At 43.2% G+C, this 17683-nt stretch overlaps 1 protein-coding gene across 1 annotated transcript in view; it reads left to right on the forward strand.

The window, feature by feature from the left end:
- KISS1R (KISS1 receptor) overlaps positions 1-17683 on the forward strand; it is a 154630-nt gene that overhangs the window by 118056 nt on the left and 18891 nt on the right. The window contains exon 3 of the mRNA XM_083158301.1: positions 16114-16249. Within this exon, the coding sequence (XP_083014427.1) occupies positions 16114-16249 (136 nt within the window). The remainder of the gene's footprint in view (positions 1-16113; positions 16250-17683) is intronic.

Raw genomic sequence — 17683 nt, forward strand, 5'->3', positions numbered from 1 at the left:
CCTCATACTGTACAAGGACCTCATCCTGTCTTGGCAACGTGGATATATTTTTCACTGTCAGTCTCAATTGTGCTACATTAACACACTATTTTCAGATGCCTACTGGCCATGGGAAATTTGTTAAAGTAGTATAATGGAATTTAACACTTAAGTAGCAGACCTGAACATGAACCTTCAGGTTAGCCACCCAATATTCAGACAAATTAAAAACGACGTGGTGGTGGACACTGCTACAGATGGGAGAGACGAACCACCGCAGCTGCAATGTCCTGCGCAAAAGTGAGTTGTTCTCTCTGTGTATACAGTACACTGAAATCAGGCTTGAGCTCCGTTGAGGCACAGCTCCAGATTGCTTATGCGGCTCTCCATGGACTCCTGTGCAGGTAACATCGGTACACTGAAATCAGGCTTGAGCTCCGGTGGAGTACGGCGCCTGATTGCTTATGCGGCTCACCGTGGACTCCTATGTTTATATTTTTATAACACAGGAGTCCATGGAGAGCCGCACAGGCAATCAGGCGCCGTACTCCGCCGGAGCTCAAGCCTGATTTCAGTGTACTGTATACAAAGAGAACAACTCACTTTAGGCTCTGGACATTGCAGCAGCGGTGCTCTCTCCCATCTCGCGGCGAGCCTGCTTCAGTTCTTCTACCGGTGATGTCCTTCGGCTGCTGCTACTGCGGGGGGCGGGGTGTCAGGAGGAGGAGAGTCCAGAGCCATACAATAGATATATCGGATCTGACCCATCATGGGCGCTTTTAAGCACCCATGATGTGTCAGATTCAGATATATCTTATGTTCAGCAGGTCCGACGCCCTGATCCTGTCCGATGCGTATGGGACTGCGCATCGGATCACATCAGATGTCACACACAAGCGATGTTGCCCGATTTCACCTGATTTATCAGCCCAAAGTGCAGAAATCGGGTGAAATCGGCCCAAAATCGCATAATGTAGGGGGGCCTTAAGTTGGATTGGATCAGGGGCGCTTGAAAGGAGTGGTTTGTACCCAGCTGCTGCTTTAGAACAGGATGGTCAGTCCTTTGTGATACAAGAAAAAATGCAAAGATAAGCAGCGCTAAAAACTGATGCTAAAACAGACTGGTTGATCTATTACAATTCATTTATTAATACTTTGCTAAAAATCGGTGTATAGCCAGCAAGAATAAAAACAAGAAAAGAAAATAAAACAAGTGTACACTGAATTCAGAGTTTTGTATGATCTCCACCAACCCTTAAAGTTCAGGTGTCCTGGAGAGTCCTCATTTTATATGGTGGTGTAGGTCTCCAAATAGTCATCCAGAGAGAGAACAAATATGTAGCAGGTTTTGGCAGAAGTGGCTCAGGATAACCAATTCCTACCACAGATCTTTATGCAGAAAATAAGTCCTCGACCTCTTGAATAATTAAAAGTTAAAATGTAATGTTTATTAATATATTGTAAAAAAAGCCGAGTTGTGAAAAATTACATCCTTTCTGTACAATATACAGATAGTTAAAGAGGTGCAATTTAAGTCAAGAATTAGTAATTAAAATTGTGATTAGGATGCTTTATCACTTTAATTATCTGTTTTCCCTGTTACTTTAGTGTTACTTTATCACTTTAATTATCTGTTTTCCCTAACCGATCTATTATTGAATTGTTCAATATTGGTAGGAATATTTTGGATGACTTTTTCTCATTGTGTATGAAGTGCTTCTCTAGATTCCATGCTATTTATCAAATGTAACTACATATTGATACAATTGTTTTAGTTTTTTGATATTGTATCTTATCCTGGGCTTTCTGCCAGTCCCCAATTGTAGTAAGTAAACAAATATCATTCTTTTTCAATAGCTATATTACTTCACAGATAGATCTCTTATGCCCCTTTCAGACCGGACATATTAACCAGTATATTGCTGTTTTTTTACCGTTTCAAAACGGTTATATGTGCAGTCTGAAAGGTCCAGAGTGAATTTACCGTTTTCAAATAACTGGTATTTTAAAACGGTAAAAAAGCAGGGTCCAATCCGTTTCAGACCCGTTTTTTGCTATCTGAACGGGTCTGAAATGGTACTCAGGCAGCAGTGAGCACTATTGGCCCCAGCGCTGTGCATATTAATGAGCCGGTCGCTCATTACATATGCATATATGTAATGAGCGACTGGCTCATTAAATATGCACCGAGCTGGCTCGGAGAGGACCAGCTAATGCTCAGTGTACCCTGCCTCAGGTACTGGGGGATGAGGGGGTATGAGGGGGCTAGTATCCCTCCCCCCATTTACCTCCTGCAGCTAGTGAGTGTCAGCAGATCCCTCATTCCTCTCTCTACTATTGGCCTGAGTATGCTCACTCCGTGAGTGCCCCTTCCTCTCCCATGCTGGCTGTCAGGCTCCCCGTGTAACGTGATACCGCCGGCCAGATCACTTCTCTGCATGGATCTCCTTCAGTATCCCCCTGCACCAGAGAGACTTCAGAGAATGGAGGGCACAGCAGCACAGAACTGTTGCTTTCACACCGCAAACCTGCTTTAGACCAGGTATTTACATGCGATGTGAAAGGGGTTAAACTTGCTCAGGTATTTAAAAAAAAGTTTTAAATACCTGGTCTAAAGTAGGTTTGCGGTGTGAAAGCAGCATGATAGTCCCCGCACGATGGGACAGATGCTGCTTTAAGAAGTTGCCCGCCTCCCGCTCGCCCCCACCTGGCGAGGGGCTACAGGATTACCGCTGGGAAGAGCCGCCAGACCATTGCAAAGCCGCACATCCAGTCCAGCAGGCTAAGCCCTGGCCGGGGAAGCCATGATCACCCAGAGTACAGAGGGAAGGGTCCGGCAGCCGGGTCTCAGTGCATGCAGCACTAGTCTCTGCACTGACATTGATGGGAACCACCTGAGCAGCACCGCACGGATCTTACAGCGGCATATGATCAGGACTGATCGGGGCACTGGGGAGCCTCCTGCTGGCTACATAGCGGCTGCTGGAGGTAAATGGGGGGACGGATACTACACCGATCATACCCCCTCATCCCCCAGTACCTGAGGCAGGGTACACTGAGCATTAGCTGGTCCCCTCTGAGCCAGCGACATGCATATTTAATGAGCCGGCCACTCATTACATATGTGCATATGTAATGAGTGGTCGGCTCATTAAATATGCACTGCGCTGGGGACCAATAGTGCTCACTGCTGCCTGGGTACCATTTCAGACCGGGGGGAAAAATGGGTCTGAAATGGGTAGGACCCTGCTTTTTTACCATTTTAAAATACCAGTTATTTTAAAACGGTAAATTCACGCTGGACCTTTCAGACCGCACAGATTACCGTTGTAAAACGGTAAAAAATCAGCAAAATACAGTTTTTTAGTGCTGTCTGAAAGGGGCATCAGAAAGATATTACTTGTACTAAAGGCAAGGTGTGGATCATTTTATCAACCACACTTAGGTCGACAGTCATTAGGTTGACACTGTTAGGTCGACATGCATTAGATCGACAGGGTTGAAGGTCGACATGTGGCAAGGTCGACATGGGTTTGGATTGACATGGGTTAGGTCGACAGGTCACGTGGTTGACATGGCTTTTTTTCTCTGTTTTTTTACCCGAATGTTGACACAGTCGACATGGACACAGTTTGAAGTCAACCGCAGCCCCTCGCGAAGCTCACTTTGCTCGCGATGCTTCGGGCATGGTGCCTCGCTGTGCTTGGCACACTATTTTATTCACCCGCCACGCCCTAGTTGATGGTAGGGCATGAAATACCGCCTGTTGGCACATGTCGGCTCAACAGTGAAAAAACCCATGTCGACTTCGTGACCTGTCTACCTAACGCTATGTCAACCTAAACCCATGTCGACCTTGTCCCATGTCGGCCTAAACGGACTGAAAGATTAGCCACTTTCAGCCCGGTGGACCGCCATGCTGCCTCTCTCGCCCCGCTCATCTCTGGCTCCATCTGGCTGGCTGCTGCACTGCGGCTGGCTCCACACGGGGTCCTGCTCCCCCGCTTGGCAACACACCATACTTGCCCTGCTCCTCTTAACACAGAGCACTGCACCTCTGTTATCTACACAACCTGCTGCTGCTTGCCACCTGTCGACAAAACGGTGTCGACCTAATGACTGTCGATCTAAGTGGTGTCAACAATACAATCCACACCCGCTCAAAACGGAGCACTGCTGGCCACCAATAGTTTAAAGCCAGTAATATTTGCATTGCTGGCACAGGCCAGCAATGTATACATTACTGGCACCACTGGGCACCAATGATGATCAAATAGACAGTTGCCCATCAATAATTATTATAGTGGAGGTGCTGTATTATATTCGTACAGCTGCTGTAAGGGTAAATACAGTTTATTTCACATTTCAATCATTATTAAGCTATCCTAAATCTCGCGCCGATGCGCATTTTGCCGGTATACTGTCTTCTTCGGGGCAAGCCGAGCGGCCCTCCAGGAAAAGCATTTATTCCATTTCCTTGGTTACTGTTGTTACTTGCCACGCTCATTGATAAAATTACTAATTAAAGAGAACAGAAGGTTTTTAATTTAACCAAAAATTTTGGCGAAACAAAGACAAACTTTTTCCCTATACAGATAGCACTTCATTTAAAGATAAAGGCAAATAAATCATAAATAGGGTGGAAAGATTTGAAAAGGAATAGTTAAAAATAAAAATAAAAACTTTTGAGAGATCAAGAAGATTATAAAACAAACATACAACAAACATAACAAAACAGCAGACAGAATGGTAAATTTAGATAACGCTTGCCATCATGATCGAGAATATTTACCCATATATACAAGCCCAACAATAGAAACCACTAGGAGAACTCACTATAACCCACAAAAAATAGAAACATCTAGGGACAGTAATTATCTCAACAACAACATCCATCCAATAAAGATACCAGACTTAAAGATTATTCTCCCAATCACAATAGCAAACCTCTATCCTATTCAGAGGTGTCAAAGGATTTTAAGAGAAAGACACTATCTACGCAACACCCAGCAGACAAATATCCATCATACTCCAAAGAGATAAAGAGGAAAAAGAGGTAGAGTCAATGGACCAAAGGAAATTAAGGTACCACTTAATACTAAAGTAATATATACTCTATCTTCACATTCATTAACAGATAACCAAATAAAATTGTTACAAAAAAGGTTTCAATTATGCCCCCACCAAAGATCCGAATATATTCAGACTTTTTTGGGCCTGAATAGATTCATTTGAGATCTGTGTAGGGAAAGATATTTTGCATCTAAACCAAGATAAACTAGAGGGAATAGGAATCCCAGTCAATTTAGATGAGACAGATAAACAGGGACTTTTGACTTTGGAACAGCTATTATCCGAGTGCACCACTGAAGTGCTTCTTTTTTATATAGATTCACATACCAAACCTTTTAAGATAACTAAAATTCAAGAGAAAATCACAATTCTTTCCATTAGAGCATAAAAGCCCAGCAATAACCATCTTTTACAAAAATAAACCATGAACGATTTCATGACTTTATGTCATCAAAAGAAAAAGAGATATCAAATGAAGAAAGACAAAAATAAGTGTCATACAGATATACACAAACATAATTTAAACAAAAAAGAGAGGAACGCACTCAAAGAACTTAAATAGACATCTGTTAAGATAAGGGGTGGGATCATCATACAGGACAGACAAGACTACTGTATGTCTCTGTGGAATTCCCTCCCATGCACAATAAGACTCCCCTCCAGTCTCCAAACCTACAAGTGTTCCCTGAAAACTCACCTCTAATCACATCCCCACAGTCCACACATATCCACTCTCTTTCTTTTTCACATTTTCCATCCTCCTGACCCATGGCGAAACTGCTGGGTCACCGTATCATACAGGACTGGCCGGACCCAGACAGCATGGTGAGCGCAACAAAGCCCCACGCTCGATACCTATTCTATTGTCCCTCTATGGGGGACGTGGATGTTACTATTGTAAAGTGCAAAGGAATCTGCGCTACATAAGAAACTGTTAATAAATAAATAATATAAGCAGAATGACATCTAAAAAAACATGAAACAGTCTGGTGATCCCACTACCCCCTTTCAGAATAAGTACAACATCATGTTGCTGCAGGCCAGCGAGGAGGGTGCGGAGACAGAGGACGAATACAATTATTTGATTTGTACACATTCCATCACTGAAATACAGAAATAAATTATTTCAGCTCCTGGTCATCCTATTATTTACCAACAGCCCAGGGTTGGCAGGGAAAGCCTTGGACATCAGTCTGAGCTGGGGTTTCCCTGCAGGGGTCCCCACTCCCCCAGGGACCTGGTCCGGGCTGACTGGTGAAGGTGATCGTGATTTGGCCAGGGGACCTTATGTAAAGTGTCCTCCGGCTATGTCATGACACCGCTGGCTATTTGAGCCCAGTGCTGGTTTCCAAAATACCCATGGGGACCCATACTGCTTTTGTCTCCCATATTTTGGGAGCCAGGACTGGGCCAAGAGCCTGTTGCTGGTTATAGAAATACAGGGGGAAACCCCCCCCCCCCTGTATTTCTGCAACCAGGACCGACTCAATAAGTCCGGGGCTGGTTATAGTTGGGATGGGGGGACCGCATTCTATTTTTATATTTATTTATTTTTCCTATTTTCTTACACAGATAAGCAATGCACGGTTCTGACTGATCTGTGCACTGCTGGCCGGTCCTATGCATTTGGCTGCCGGTAAATTCAGCAACCAAATACGAATGACTTCACTGTCGGATAATACAAATATGGAGAATACAGCAGCTTTGTAAATTTGCTGTATTCTCTGTTCATATTTTTGGACAATTATGACTGATCCCAGTCATACCCATTCGTACACGGTATATATGATCGGCCTACTTGGTAAATTTCCCCCTGTGAATTGATGGGGGAACAAAGCACTGAACAGTTAAGGTGCGTACACACTGGCCGATATATTGGCTGTTCAGTTGAATGCCTGATATATGGATGAACTCTCAGCTAGTGTGTGCAAGCAATATATCTGTGAACAGCAACGCAGCGGATGCTCGATATACTGTATCTAAAGATATATCGGTGCATCATGCTGTGTGTGTGGGCCATTCACCCACTGCCCGTACAGCTGTGCCGGGAGCCACCAATGATTGACAGCTCAGTGCCCATTTGTGATGTCAGTTCTGATGGCTCGGGCAATGTGTATGGAGAACACGCTGCCCGATCCTTCTGTAGATCAGATATATCTACTAGTGTGAAAAGAGAAAGATCAATCCGCACAATCCATACAATAGTAGCTAGTTATTCCTTTTTTTCAGAATATATTCAAAATTCAGAACTAAGTAACACGGGAGGTGCTCCCAGGAATCTATATATCATACAAAAAAAAAAAAAGAAGAAAGGATTCCTACAGTATAATGGGCACACAAAACTAGGATACATTACTGGTGGTCTCTGACATTATCAGTTTGTCATTATGTGTCCTAAAGAAAATTGAATTAAAACGTAAATTTGAGGGGGGTATTCAATGTTAGGGTCACGGCAGTCGAGCTTGCTCGACCGCCGTGACCCAGTCCCGTTCTCGGTCAGCTCGACCGAGAACATGCAGGCAGGATTCAATGTCCCGCCTGCCGGGGAGCGAGAAGGGGGCGTGGCCAGGAAGAGGCAAGCTGCAGCCGGCAGCTTGAGATGTCGGGCTCGTTCTGCCGAGATACCCTGCTTAATGCTGTAGGGGAAGACAGCATGGTACTTATGTATTATCTGGGCTCCCATGTTAAATGCACCCCATTTTTTCATAACCCTACTATCCAACTACGCATGGAGTTGATTTTATATAGTGTGGCGAGCGCAGCGAGCCACCGTGCCCGAAGCGTGGTGAGCGCAGCGAGCCCCGCAAGGGGACGCGGTCTCATAAGAAAAAACGGGAGCCCAGATATTACATAAGTACCGACAGCATTGAATAGGGCCCGGCGGGCATCTCCCCGACGGGAGATGCTCACCGGTGATTGAATATCCCCCTTTAATGTTACTTATAAAACAGGCGAAATATTAAAAAGCATTGGTGAGAGAAGTGAAAAAACAATAAGCGAAGTGTAATAAAGGGAGTTAATACATTTTATGTCCACTGTTTGTATTTCTTTACGTTGTACACAATATAATATCACTCAATTATTAATGTCAGTTGGACTAATTAATTGCTTACAGTTCTTACATGATACAGTATATGGGATTATTACTCCAACTTTACTCATACAGTATGTGCAATGTGGAGCTGTATAATTGGCTATGATTCTTAAAACACCGTTACTGTATATTAATATTATATTGCAAATAACTAGAGTGGATACTACTCTGCAACAGTTTCTTTCTGTTGCTATTAATATTGACAATTGACAACAGTGGTTTATTAAATGATTCCAATTGCATAGGTCTGGTTGGACCTATGATTAAGTGTTAAGTGAATCGTACATCAGGGAAGAGCAGATCTGGCTAATGTGACCAGTCTGACCCAATAATAATATGTCCACTGTGTGTACAATAGTGTGAGGCAGGAACGCTGTGGTAGCGGTGGTCAGCGCCAATTGAAAGTAGCTCCAGCCAGCGGCAGGTTAGGGCTGAGTAACGGGAACACAATCCCAGTACCCATCACCATGGAATGATGTGCCCTGGACGGCTCTGATGAATACAGACATATCCATGTATATGCCTGCATTTACCATGACCCTATGACCTACCAGCATTTTTTTATCACACCTCCATTTTTCGTAAAACTCACACTAAATGACCGGTTACCATCTTGCAAACGGCCAGCGAAGGAAACAAGTAGCAGGATCCCTTTACTAGCAGGCATCATACACAGGCATCAAGTCTGAATTGCCCCCATTTTTTTTCTAAAATGATACGCAGTACAAATAAGCATATTAAAATTGTAAATGGTTGCATATGTGCGATTATTTATATGTATGTCCACAACACTTTGCCAATCCTTTGTCTAAACATTTCTACAGTTAAATAAAGTTTTGATTAATGATCTACAGCCATGGCCAACGTTTTGAGAATGACACCAGTATTGGTATTCACAAAGGGCCTTATTCTAGTTCAATCTTTCTGAGAAAATCCTTCTTAGATGGGCAAAACCATGTGCACTGCAGGTGGGGCAGATGTAAAATGTGCAAAGAGAATTAGAGCTGGGTGAGTTATTTTGTTTCTGTGCAGGGTAAATACTGACTGCTTTATTTTTACACTGCAATATAGATCTCACTTTGAAGTAAAACCCCACCCAAATCTAATTCTCTCTGCACAAGTAACACCTGCCCCACCTGCAGTGCACATGGTTTTGTCCATCTAAGAAGGATTTTGTCAGAGTGAATTAGAATAACCCCCAAAGTTTGCTGCTTCAGTGTTTTCAGACCTATTTGTCAGCTGTTACTATGGTATTCTGAAGTAAAATTACAAGCATTTAATCAGTGTCAAATGCTTTTATTAACAATTATACATTCAATGATGATATTTTTTTTCAAGACTTCTGCAATTCTCCCTGGAATGCTGTCAATCATCTTCTGGGCCACACACTGACTATGTGCCCTATTTGCACATAAATTTTTCTTTCATTCCAATCAGGTCACATGCTCATAGGTATCAAACGCTCACCTTATTAAAGCGCCCTTTTTTCACAAAATGGTATCTTTGCTGTGACTCCTCATCCGTGGATATGGAATAATCGGGGAATCCAGTATGATACACAAACGGATTTTATTCTCCAAATACTGTACACAATAAAAGTTCACGATTTTTTCACAGGGAAAACTTGCAGTAAAAAATTCCAATAAAAAGATATGCAGATAATCACTGGGTCCTATTCCACCTTAGCCTCACCCGGATAGGAGAAAAAGATGGGGGCCACACTGCTGGAAAAATGGCTAAGGACTTCAGGACATCTGGATAGTTATTCTCCTCTTTCTTTATCTTTAGAAATTGTTTAGTGTGTAGGCAATATATCATTTTTTCTATAGCTCTGGGGAGTTCAAGGTAAATCGCTAACGACATTGTTAGCTGCCTTTATCGCATAGTGTGTAAGTAGCTTAAGGTCTCGGGAGTTTTCTGGCCATGGACCCAAAATTGTGATGTTTTGTTCCCTGAGCCACTTACTGTAGGTATCACTTTTGCCTTATGGCTCCATCGTGCTCGGAAAGGCATTGTCTGTCACCAAACTCTTCCTGGATGGATGGGAGAAGTTGCACTTGGAGGATGTTTTGGTACCGTTTTTACTCATAGCTGTGTTCTTAGGCAAAATTGTGAGTGAGCTCACTCCCTTGGCTGAGAAGCAACCTCACACATAAATGGTCTCAGGATGCTTTACTGCTGGCATGACATGGGGCTGATGGTAGCGCTCACCTTTCCTTCTCCAGACAAGAGATTTTCCAACTTCACCAAACAATCTGAAAGAGGATTCATCAGATGGCTTTACCACAGTCCTTAGCAGTCCAATCCATTTGTATTTTGCAGAATATCAGTCTGTCCCTGATGTTTTTCCTGGAGAGAAGTAGCTTTTTTGTTGCCCTTAGCACCAGGCCAGCCTCTAAAATTATTTGCAGATGCACTCACACCTGTCTCCATCTATTCCTGAGCAAGCTCTGCACTGGTGGTGCTCCTATGCCGTAGATCAGTGATCAGGGAACAGGGGTAAATTATCCCAAATGGGGTAAAAATGAAATTCCTGGAGGTAATGGCCGGTCCCGCTACGGAGACACAGCGGGGCATTCTTATTGTATAGGTGCCTTGGACACACTCCGGCCAGATTGAAGTGTGCACTCTTGCACTATGTTCCAGGAGATCTGTGTGGCCACCTCTGTAGGTATGTGGTTATGAAGAGTCTGAGGAGCCATGTTGCATCTCCAGGCGCTGGGGGGGACTGATGCGCATGGAGGACGTGGACTGTGGACACTGACTGACCCTCCTCATGGTGAGTAGTGTACATGGTGATGGGCTGACACATTTGACCAGTGGGAGAGACACACGGGGAATGCACACTACTGCTAGGGAGGAGGAAGAGAGGTATGTGGCTTCTGCTCCGTCCGGTACTAACAGCAGAGCCTGGCATATATTACTCTCACCTCAAAGTTGCATTAATGTGCAATGCTGGGGGAAAAAGGAGGTGTGCAATATAACAGTTAAACTAAGCTAGTTTTTTTATATAATTTTTTATAATTATATCTGACTAGTAACTAAAAAATAAGCATCTGCATATTTATAATATTATATATAATGAGGTGTTTGTATGTTCTCCCATTCCCCAATAAAATTTTGAATTTAAATAATTAATAATATATGATTTCCTTCCTTTCAAATCAAGGGAATAACGTCAGCGTATCTAAAATATATTTTGGGGTAAATGTAAAAAAGTTCCCTGACCCCTGCTGTAGCTGAATCAACTTTTGGAGACAGTCCTGGTGCTTGCTGGAAATTCTTGTTTGCCCTGAAGCCGTCTTCACAACTATTGAACCTATCTCCTTGAAGTCCTTGATGATCCGATAAATGGTTGATTGAGATGCAATTTTACTAGCAGCCATTTTTGTTTAGCATCAGACTTTCGCCGAACACTTCAATCTTTGTTCATATAAGCTCCAAAACCTCAGTTAACAACTAGGGACCAGGTATCAGAGAGGAGGGGGAAAATATGCCACACAGTAACACCAGCCTCAAGGCCATGTCATTTCACAACTCCCTTTATAGGCAAATTCTGTAACGCTGGACAGAAAGACCACAACTAAAAAGGGACTAAAGCTGTGCAAATCTATCCCTACTACTCTATGAAAATGAAGTTCGGAATAGCTAAAGTTTACATAGCAACTTCTTAGGGACTATGCCCAGCAGAGAAGCACCTAACAGCAGAAGCCACACATGTTCACCCAACGTGTAGGTTATAAACCGGAACTTCCCACCATATAGGTAATCTAAAGCTATCCGTAAAACCTTGTAATATATCAGCACCATCACTGAGGGATTACAGATGTAGCTGTGAGCGTAGTGGAAGTTACACTTCAAAGTTTTGAAGACAAGGGGGGCCATGACTAACCAGACCTTAATGTACTTAAATGTGAATGATAGTAATGCAGGATCATCTTGCCTACAATTCTGTCATATAAACGGGGAGGGGGGTGGGGGATTGGGGTGGTCATTGTAAAAGGTGGGGACAGAGCCATGTGGTGCTTTTACTTAACTCCAGTCCTGCATGCTTAGGGATCAGGTAAAGCATTTGGAAGATGGGGCAGGAAGGCCACAGTGGAAGGGGTTTAGGAAAGGATGGTGCACAAAGAGTATAGGTTAACAGACAAGACTGATGAAATGCAGGAGTTTGAGGGACTTGAGTGAGTTTATAGTAGTACAGCTGAAACACCAGATATGCATCTATCTGTGCTGTACATATTGGATGGCCCAGTGGCAGATCAAAGCATGGAGTAAGGACACAGTGTGCGGGAGGATATTAACAGGAACAGAAACATGCATTTGTGGAAGCCAGAGCAGCTGCTGTGACTGTAGCAGGTCCCAGAGAGCTTGTTCAAATGGGCTGCTTACTCCAGGTGGGCCTGCTTACACCACCACGCCCAGCTTGCCGACCAAGCCAAGATGAATATGAACCATCAGTGCTGATGAGTAATGAAGCAGCAGCAGTGAGGGGACAGGTGCATGGGTCACCACCACCACCAAAGGGTAGGCCATTAGTAAATTATGGAAATGGTGGCACAGGACAAGCCACCAGGCAGCAAAGGAATAGGGCAAGACATATTAGAGTGATAGCTTACATCATAACCCAAACAGCTTGTGTGCCTTTGAGTGGGAAGCGGTCATCTATTAGAATGAACTTAGGTCTACAGTCATTAGGTCGACATGGGCCAAGGTCGACTGGCAGGAAGGTCGACCTGACTTAAGGTCGACATGGGCCAAGGTCGACATGACTTAAGGTCGAATTTGCATAAAGGTCGACATGAGGAAGGTCGACTTGTCATAAGGTCGACATGGGGTTTTTCACTGTTTTTTGAGCCGACATGTGCCGACAGGCGGTATTTCATGCCCTACCATCCACTAGGGCGTGGTGGGAGAATAAAATAGTGTGCCGAGCGCAGCGAGGCACCGTGCCCGAAGCATTGCGAGCGAAGCGAGCGATGCGAGGGTCCGATTCTCATTGCCAACTGTGTCCATGTCGACTGTGTCGACATTCGGATCAAAAAACAGTGAAAAACCCATGTCGACCTTATGACCAGTCGACCTTACTCATGTCGACCTTTATGCAAATTCGACCTTAAGTCATGTCGACCTTGGCCCATGTCGACCTTAAGTCAGGTCGACCTTCCTGCCAGTCGACCTAGTGGGGTCGACCTAATGACTGTAGACCTAAGTTCATTCTGACAGATGTACCGATTCCCTTTGAGCTTAGTCAAGTACTTTGTTGTCTATCTGCAGAAAAGCACATTTTAGTTGCATTGTGCCCCATGTTAAACAAAACTTCCAATACTCTTAAAATACTCATGGCAATGAGAATGAGACCCAAGTAAAGCAGTGTTTCAGCAGAAACGCTTACAATGGGTGGTCCTAAAGTTTGAAGAGATTTCACTGCTGTAACTAATATTTACTATTCATGTATTGTTTATTCCAAAAAGTTTTTTTTATTAAGGCACTGTATGACAGTAATTGCACAATAGATATGAATACTTGCACAGTGATGTAATTTCCAATGAAAAAGGCAATCAGGACAATAAAATATAAGGAGTATGTGATGAGTCATGTAAAAGAGCAATTTGGCAGTAACCAGTAAACATCATAACATATCATCCACAGTTAGTGATAACAGTAAATATAGGATAATTGACAAAGTAGTTCACTGTTGGAAACTAGAATCCTGTTTAGCATTTGCTGCACATTCGCAGGGTTCCGGAGAGCTGCAGCATTCGCTGCCAGCCCTCCCTGTCACCCTATTCAATGCAGCAGGGGCTCGCTGCCCCTGCTGGTGAATTTGAACCCCTGAGGTGAATGCCGCAGGGAGATGTAAGCCTCCCTGCCTGCCCCTGAATTTTTGTTGGGGAGAAGGAGGGCTTAAGGGGACATAGGGAGAGCCTCCCGAGAGCTGGCAGGGGACTGGGATAGTAGCCGCTGTACTCACTGGTCCTGATCCTGCATATGTAATGATCGGGACCAGAGTGCAGTGAATATATGAATATTAATGAGCGGCTCCCAGCCCCCTGCTGGCGAATGTGTAAAAAAAAAAAAAATTTTTAAAAATAATAATAATTAAATATATATTCATGTGCTCCAAGCACATGAATAAAAATAGCATGCCCCTTCACAGAAAAAATATATGATTTTTTGACACCCTAAAAAAAAACCTCTATTTTAAAAGATCACATTCCAGTTCACCTAAAAAAGATGACGAATGCAAAATGGTGAAACATGGCAAAAATCACTTGAGAAAGCAGTTCTCCATTTGAGCATTGAATACACTCTCGGCGAATTTGACTAAAAACCCCATTAAAAACCACGGCGAATTGTGGTGAATCGCACACGGCAAATCAACAGATATTTGCTGTTCATTTTCAGCGAATTGTCTCCATTGAATAGGGCGGATTGATTTTTATGAGAGAAAATTTGCCGTTACCCTGGAGAATTGCCAGATTTGCAGTAAAATACGGCAAATCTGAGGCTTTGAATACTGCCCATCAAGTTAACATACATCAATAGACTGTGCTTATGAATTAATTATACAGTAACTCCAAAAATAAATACAATACAATAAAAATACCTATTACAGTACATCAAAAAGAGAATAGTTATTTAAATAAACACATGTATTGTTTATTATGTTCATGTGAATAATGTTTTACTATTTTGCTATTTGCATTTTCAATCATATTAAATAAAATACTATAGATGTATGCTGTGTTGCTTTAATGTGGATGTAGGTAGCTACTGTATGTGACTGCCATCTTTGTTGGGCCCAATTCAAACCTGATTGCTCAGCTGCAAATTTGGCGCCAGCGTTCAGTTAAGACGCTGCCACGCTTGAGTGAAATCCTGACTTGCAAATTAATGGGATCGCTGTGCGAATGGAAGTGTATTGCTACACATCCTACCCACAGCCATCGGAATATGTTCAAAACCCATCGTAACAGGCTAACCATCAAACTATTGTCACACTGGGCACTAGAGTAGCCAGAAACTTACTCGGAGGTGCAATGGAAAAGGCATATTCGAGCGGGAGTTGACGTCACACACCCTCCCCTAAAAAGCTCAGGCACACCTAGCGGTTTGATGGACACTCCCAGAGTTTTTTCTGGCACGCTTGCAAATTTTCTTAGCACTCCCAGTAAACTGCGCGATTCCACCCACAGACTTCCTACTGCCTGTCAATCACCTTGCTGACAGCATACCATTAGCAATAGTAGCAGGATTTCATCACAGCATGGCTTTACTGTGATCCGTACGCATGCGCAGTGTATCGATAATCTTCCATAGTACCAATTTGCAGCTGTGTGATCAGGTCTGATTCGGGGCCGTGATTCAGGAAGTACCCCTGCAGCCAATGTTCAACCCGATTGCAGCTACTAAAGATACGCTTCTGCGATTCTCTTGTGTTCCTTGGTGATTTACACAAAGACCATTCTACACATATGCTAAGAGGAAAACAATGATAAAACAGACACATTGATTACTATGGGCATAAACGCCTTTCCTTTCCCAGTTGGCTAGTTTTCATAAATGTTCTTAGCTCTGTGTGGTCATAAATTGTATTTCATAATATTGATATCCCAAATTGTTTCATGAACACAGTACATTATAAAGATTTATTATTATTATTAATATTACTACTGCTATGGCAAAAATTTAATTTCTGCCTTTTAGCTTCCTTCTGTGACAATACAATAGGAGTAGAATGGTATCACTCTGCACCTCCACTCGGAAAGTCTTTAGTTAGTACAATCCATTTACTGGCTGCACTTTCCTGCACTGTTCACTTGCTGTGAAGTGCTCTAACAAAGAATAACAGCTAGAAAACCCCAAAGTACATGAACTCTGTGATGAAAGTGGATAGAAATTGCCTTCTTATTTAAAGACTTCTTTTTTCCACTCTCATATATATACTTGCTTTAATGTTTCAGGTATCAGTGCAAGCTACCTGTGTGACCCTGACTGCTATGAGTGTGGATCGCTGGTATGTGACAGTGTTCCCGTTACGCTCCCTGCGTCAAAGGACTCCCCGTGTTGCTGTCGCAGTGAGTCTAGGAATATGGATAGGTAACTAACAACACTTCTTATTTCTTTTTATAAAAGAGGGGAAAGTATTCATGTCTGGTGATGGAAAACTTAAATTCAGTAAGTTCTAAACTATTTCAAATCTGAGAAAGTAAAAAGAAAAAAAAGTTGCACTTTGGCAAAACCATGTTGCACTGCAGATGGGGCAGATTTAAAAGATGCAGAGAGATTTAGATTGGGGAGATGGGGGGCCTGCCCTAACACTTTTCCTGCATATGAAATCAATAAATGTATCTGCACCATACCTACCTACTTTGTTAGTCTCCTCTCTGGGAGAATTCCTAAGAGGAGACACTGCAGAGCACAAAAAGAACAAAGAATTAATAGCAGCGCTCAAATGATAGAGTGGGTGAATCAAGGGCAGTTTGAAAATAAATTTTAATAAAACATGATTAACAATAAACACCTATTGGCAATAGCAGCAAGGGTCTCCTGATCCTATACATAATAAATAGTAATGAACCAATTGTAACCTGCACTGTCCACGTTAGGCAATAGTCTCAATCTTGGATGGGATCCACACGGCAATGATCCTGAATACTGTACGAGTGAGAGGCTGATGTATGGCTGCAGTCCATCTTCAACCTCACAGTGCAATGTCCTGGGGGCTGCCTGAGGGAGTGGCTTGTTGTTTGTAGCCCACCTACCACCTCAAAGCAGACAATATCCAAATGTTCCAGGGGGATTTAGCCGGAGGACAACAAATGATTTGTAGGATCCAAGTGGTCCAAGTGGTTAGAACAATGAGCAGGTAGGTCCAGTAGTGGTGGTCAGGGATCAGGAGAAAAAACCAACGCATTTCACTGGGCTAAACGCCAGCTTTTTCAAGGACAATGCAGAGCACTATAGGAGGCAGAGTAGTAGTAGTATTACGTTTATTTATAAGGCGCCACAAAGTGTCCGTAGCGCCGTACATAGCAAACAAATTACAAGGTAACATACAGGGTGTGTTGATAAAATACAGCATAAATAGGGGTATAGCTGGTAGAACTAAAATCAGCATCAGTTCAGAAGTAGGTGTCGAAATTGTCGAGGAGACTGAAGATGAAGTAGAGGAAGAGAAGAATAGGACAGGAGCACAGGTAAGGTAAAGAGGTAGGGTGAGTACGTGAGGAAGGAGGGCCCTACTCATAAGAGTTAACATACTAAAAGGAGGTGGGTGGACGAACGAAAAACAATAGGATAAGTAGGAATGGATGGGAACGGAGGCCGGATAGGAGGAAAAAGAGGTTAGGAGGAGGGATAGACTAGTCGAAAAAAGTGGGTTTTGAGGGAGCGCTTGAAGGAGGTAAGGGAATCAGAAATCCTGATAGGTGGCGAGAGGTTGTTCCAGTGCAGGATATCCAAATGTTCCAGGGAGATTTAGCCGGAGGACAACCAATGATTTGTAGGATCCAAGTGGTTAGAACAATGAGC

Source organism: Crinia signifera, chromosome 1 (assembly GCF_055691185.1).
Source record: "Crinia signifera chromosome 1, ASM5569118v1, whole genome shotgun sequence".
NCBI classification, from domain to species: Eukaryota; Metazoa; Chordata; class Amphibia; order Anura; family Myobatrachidae; genus Crinia; species Crinia signifera.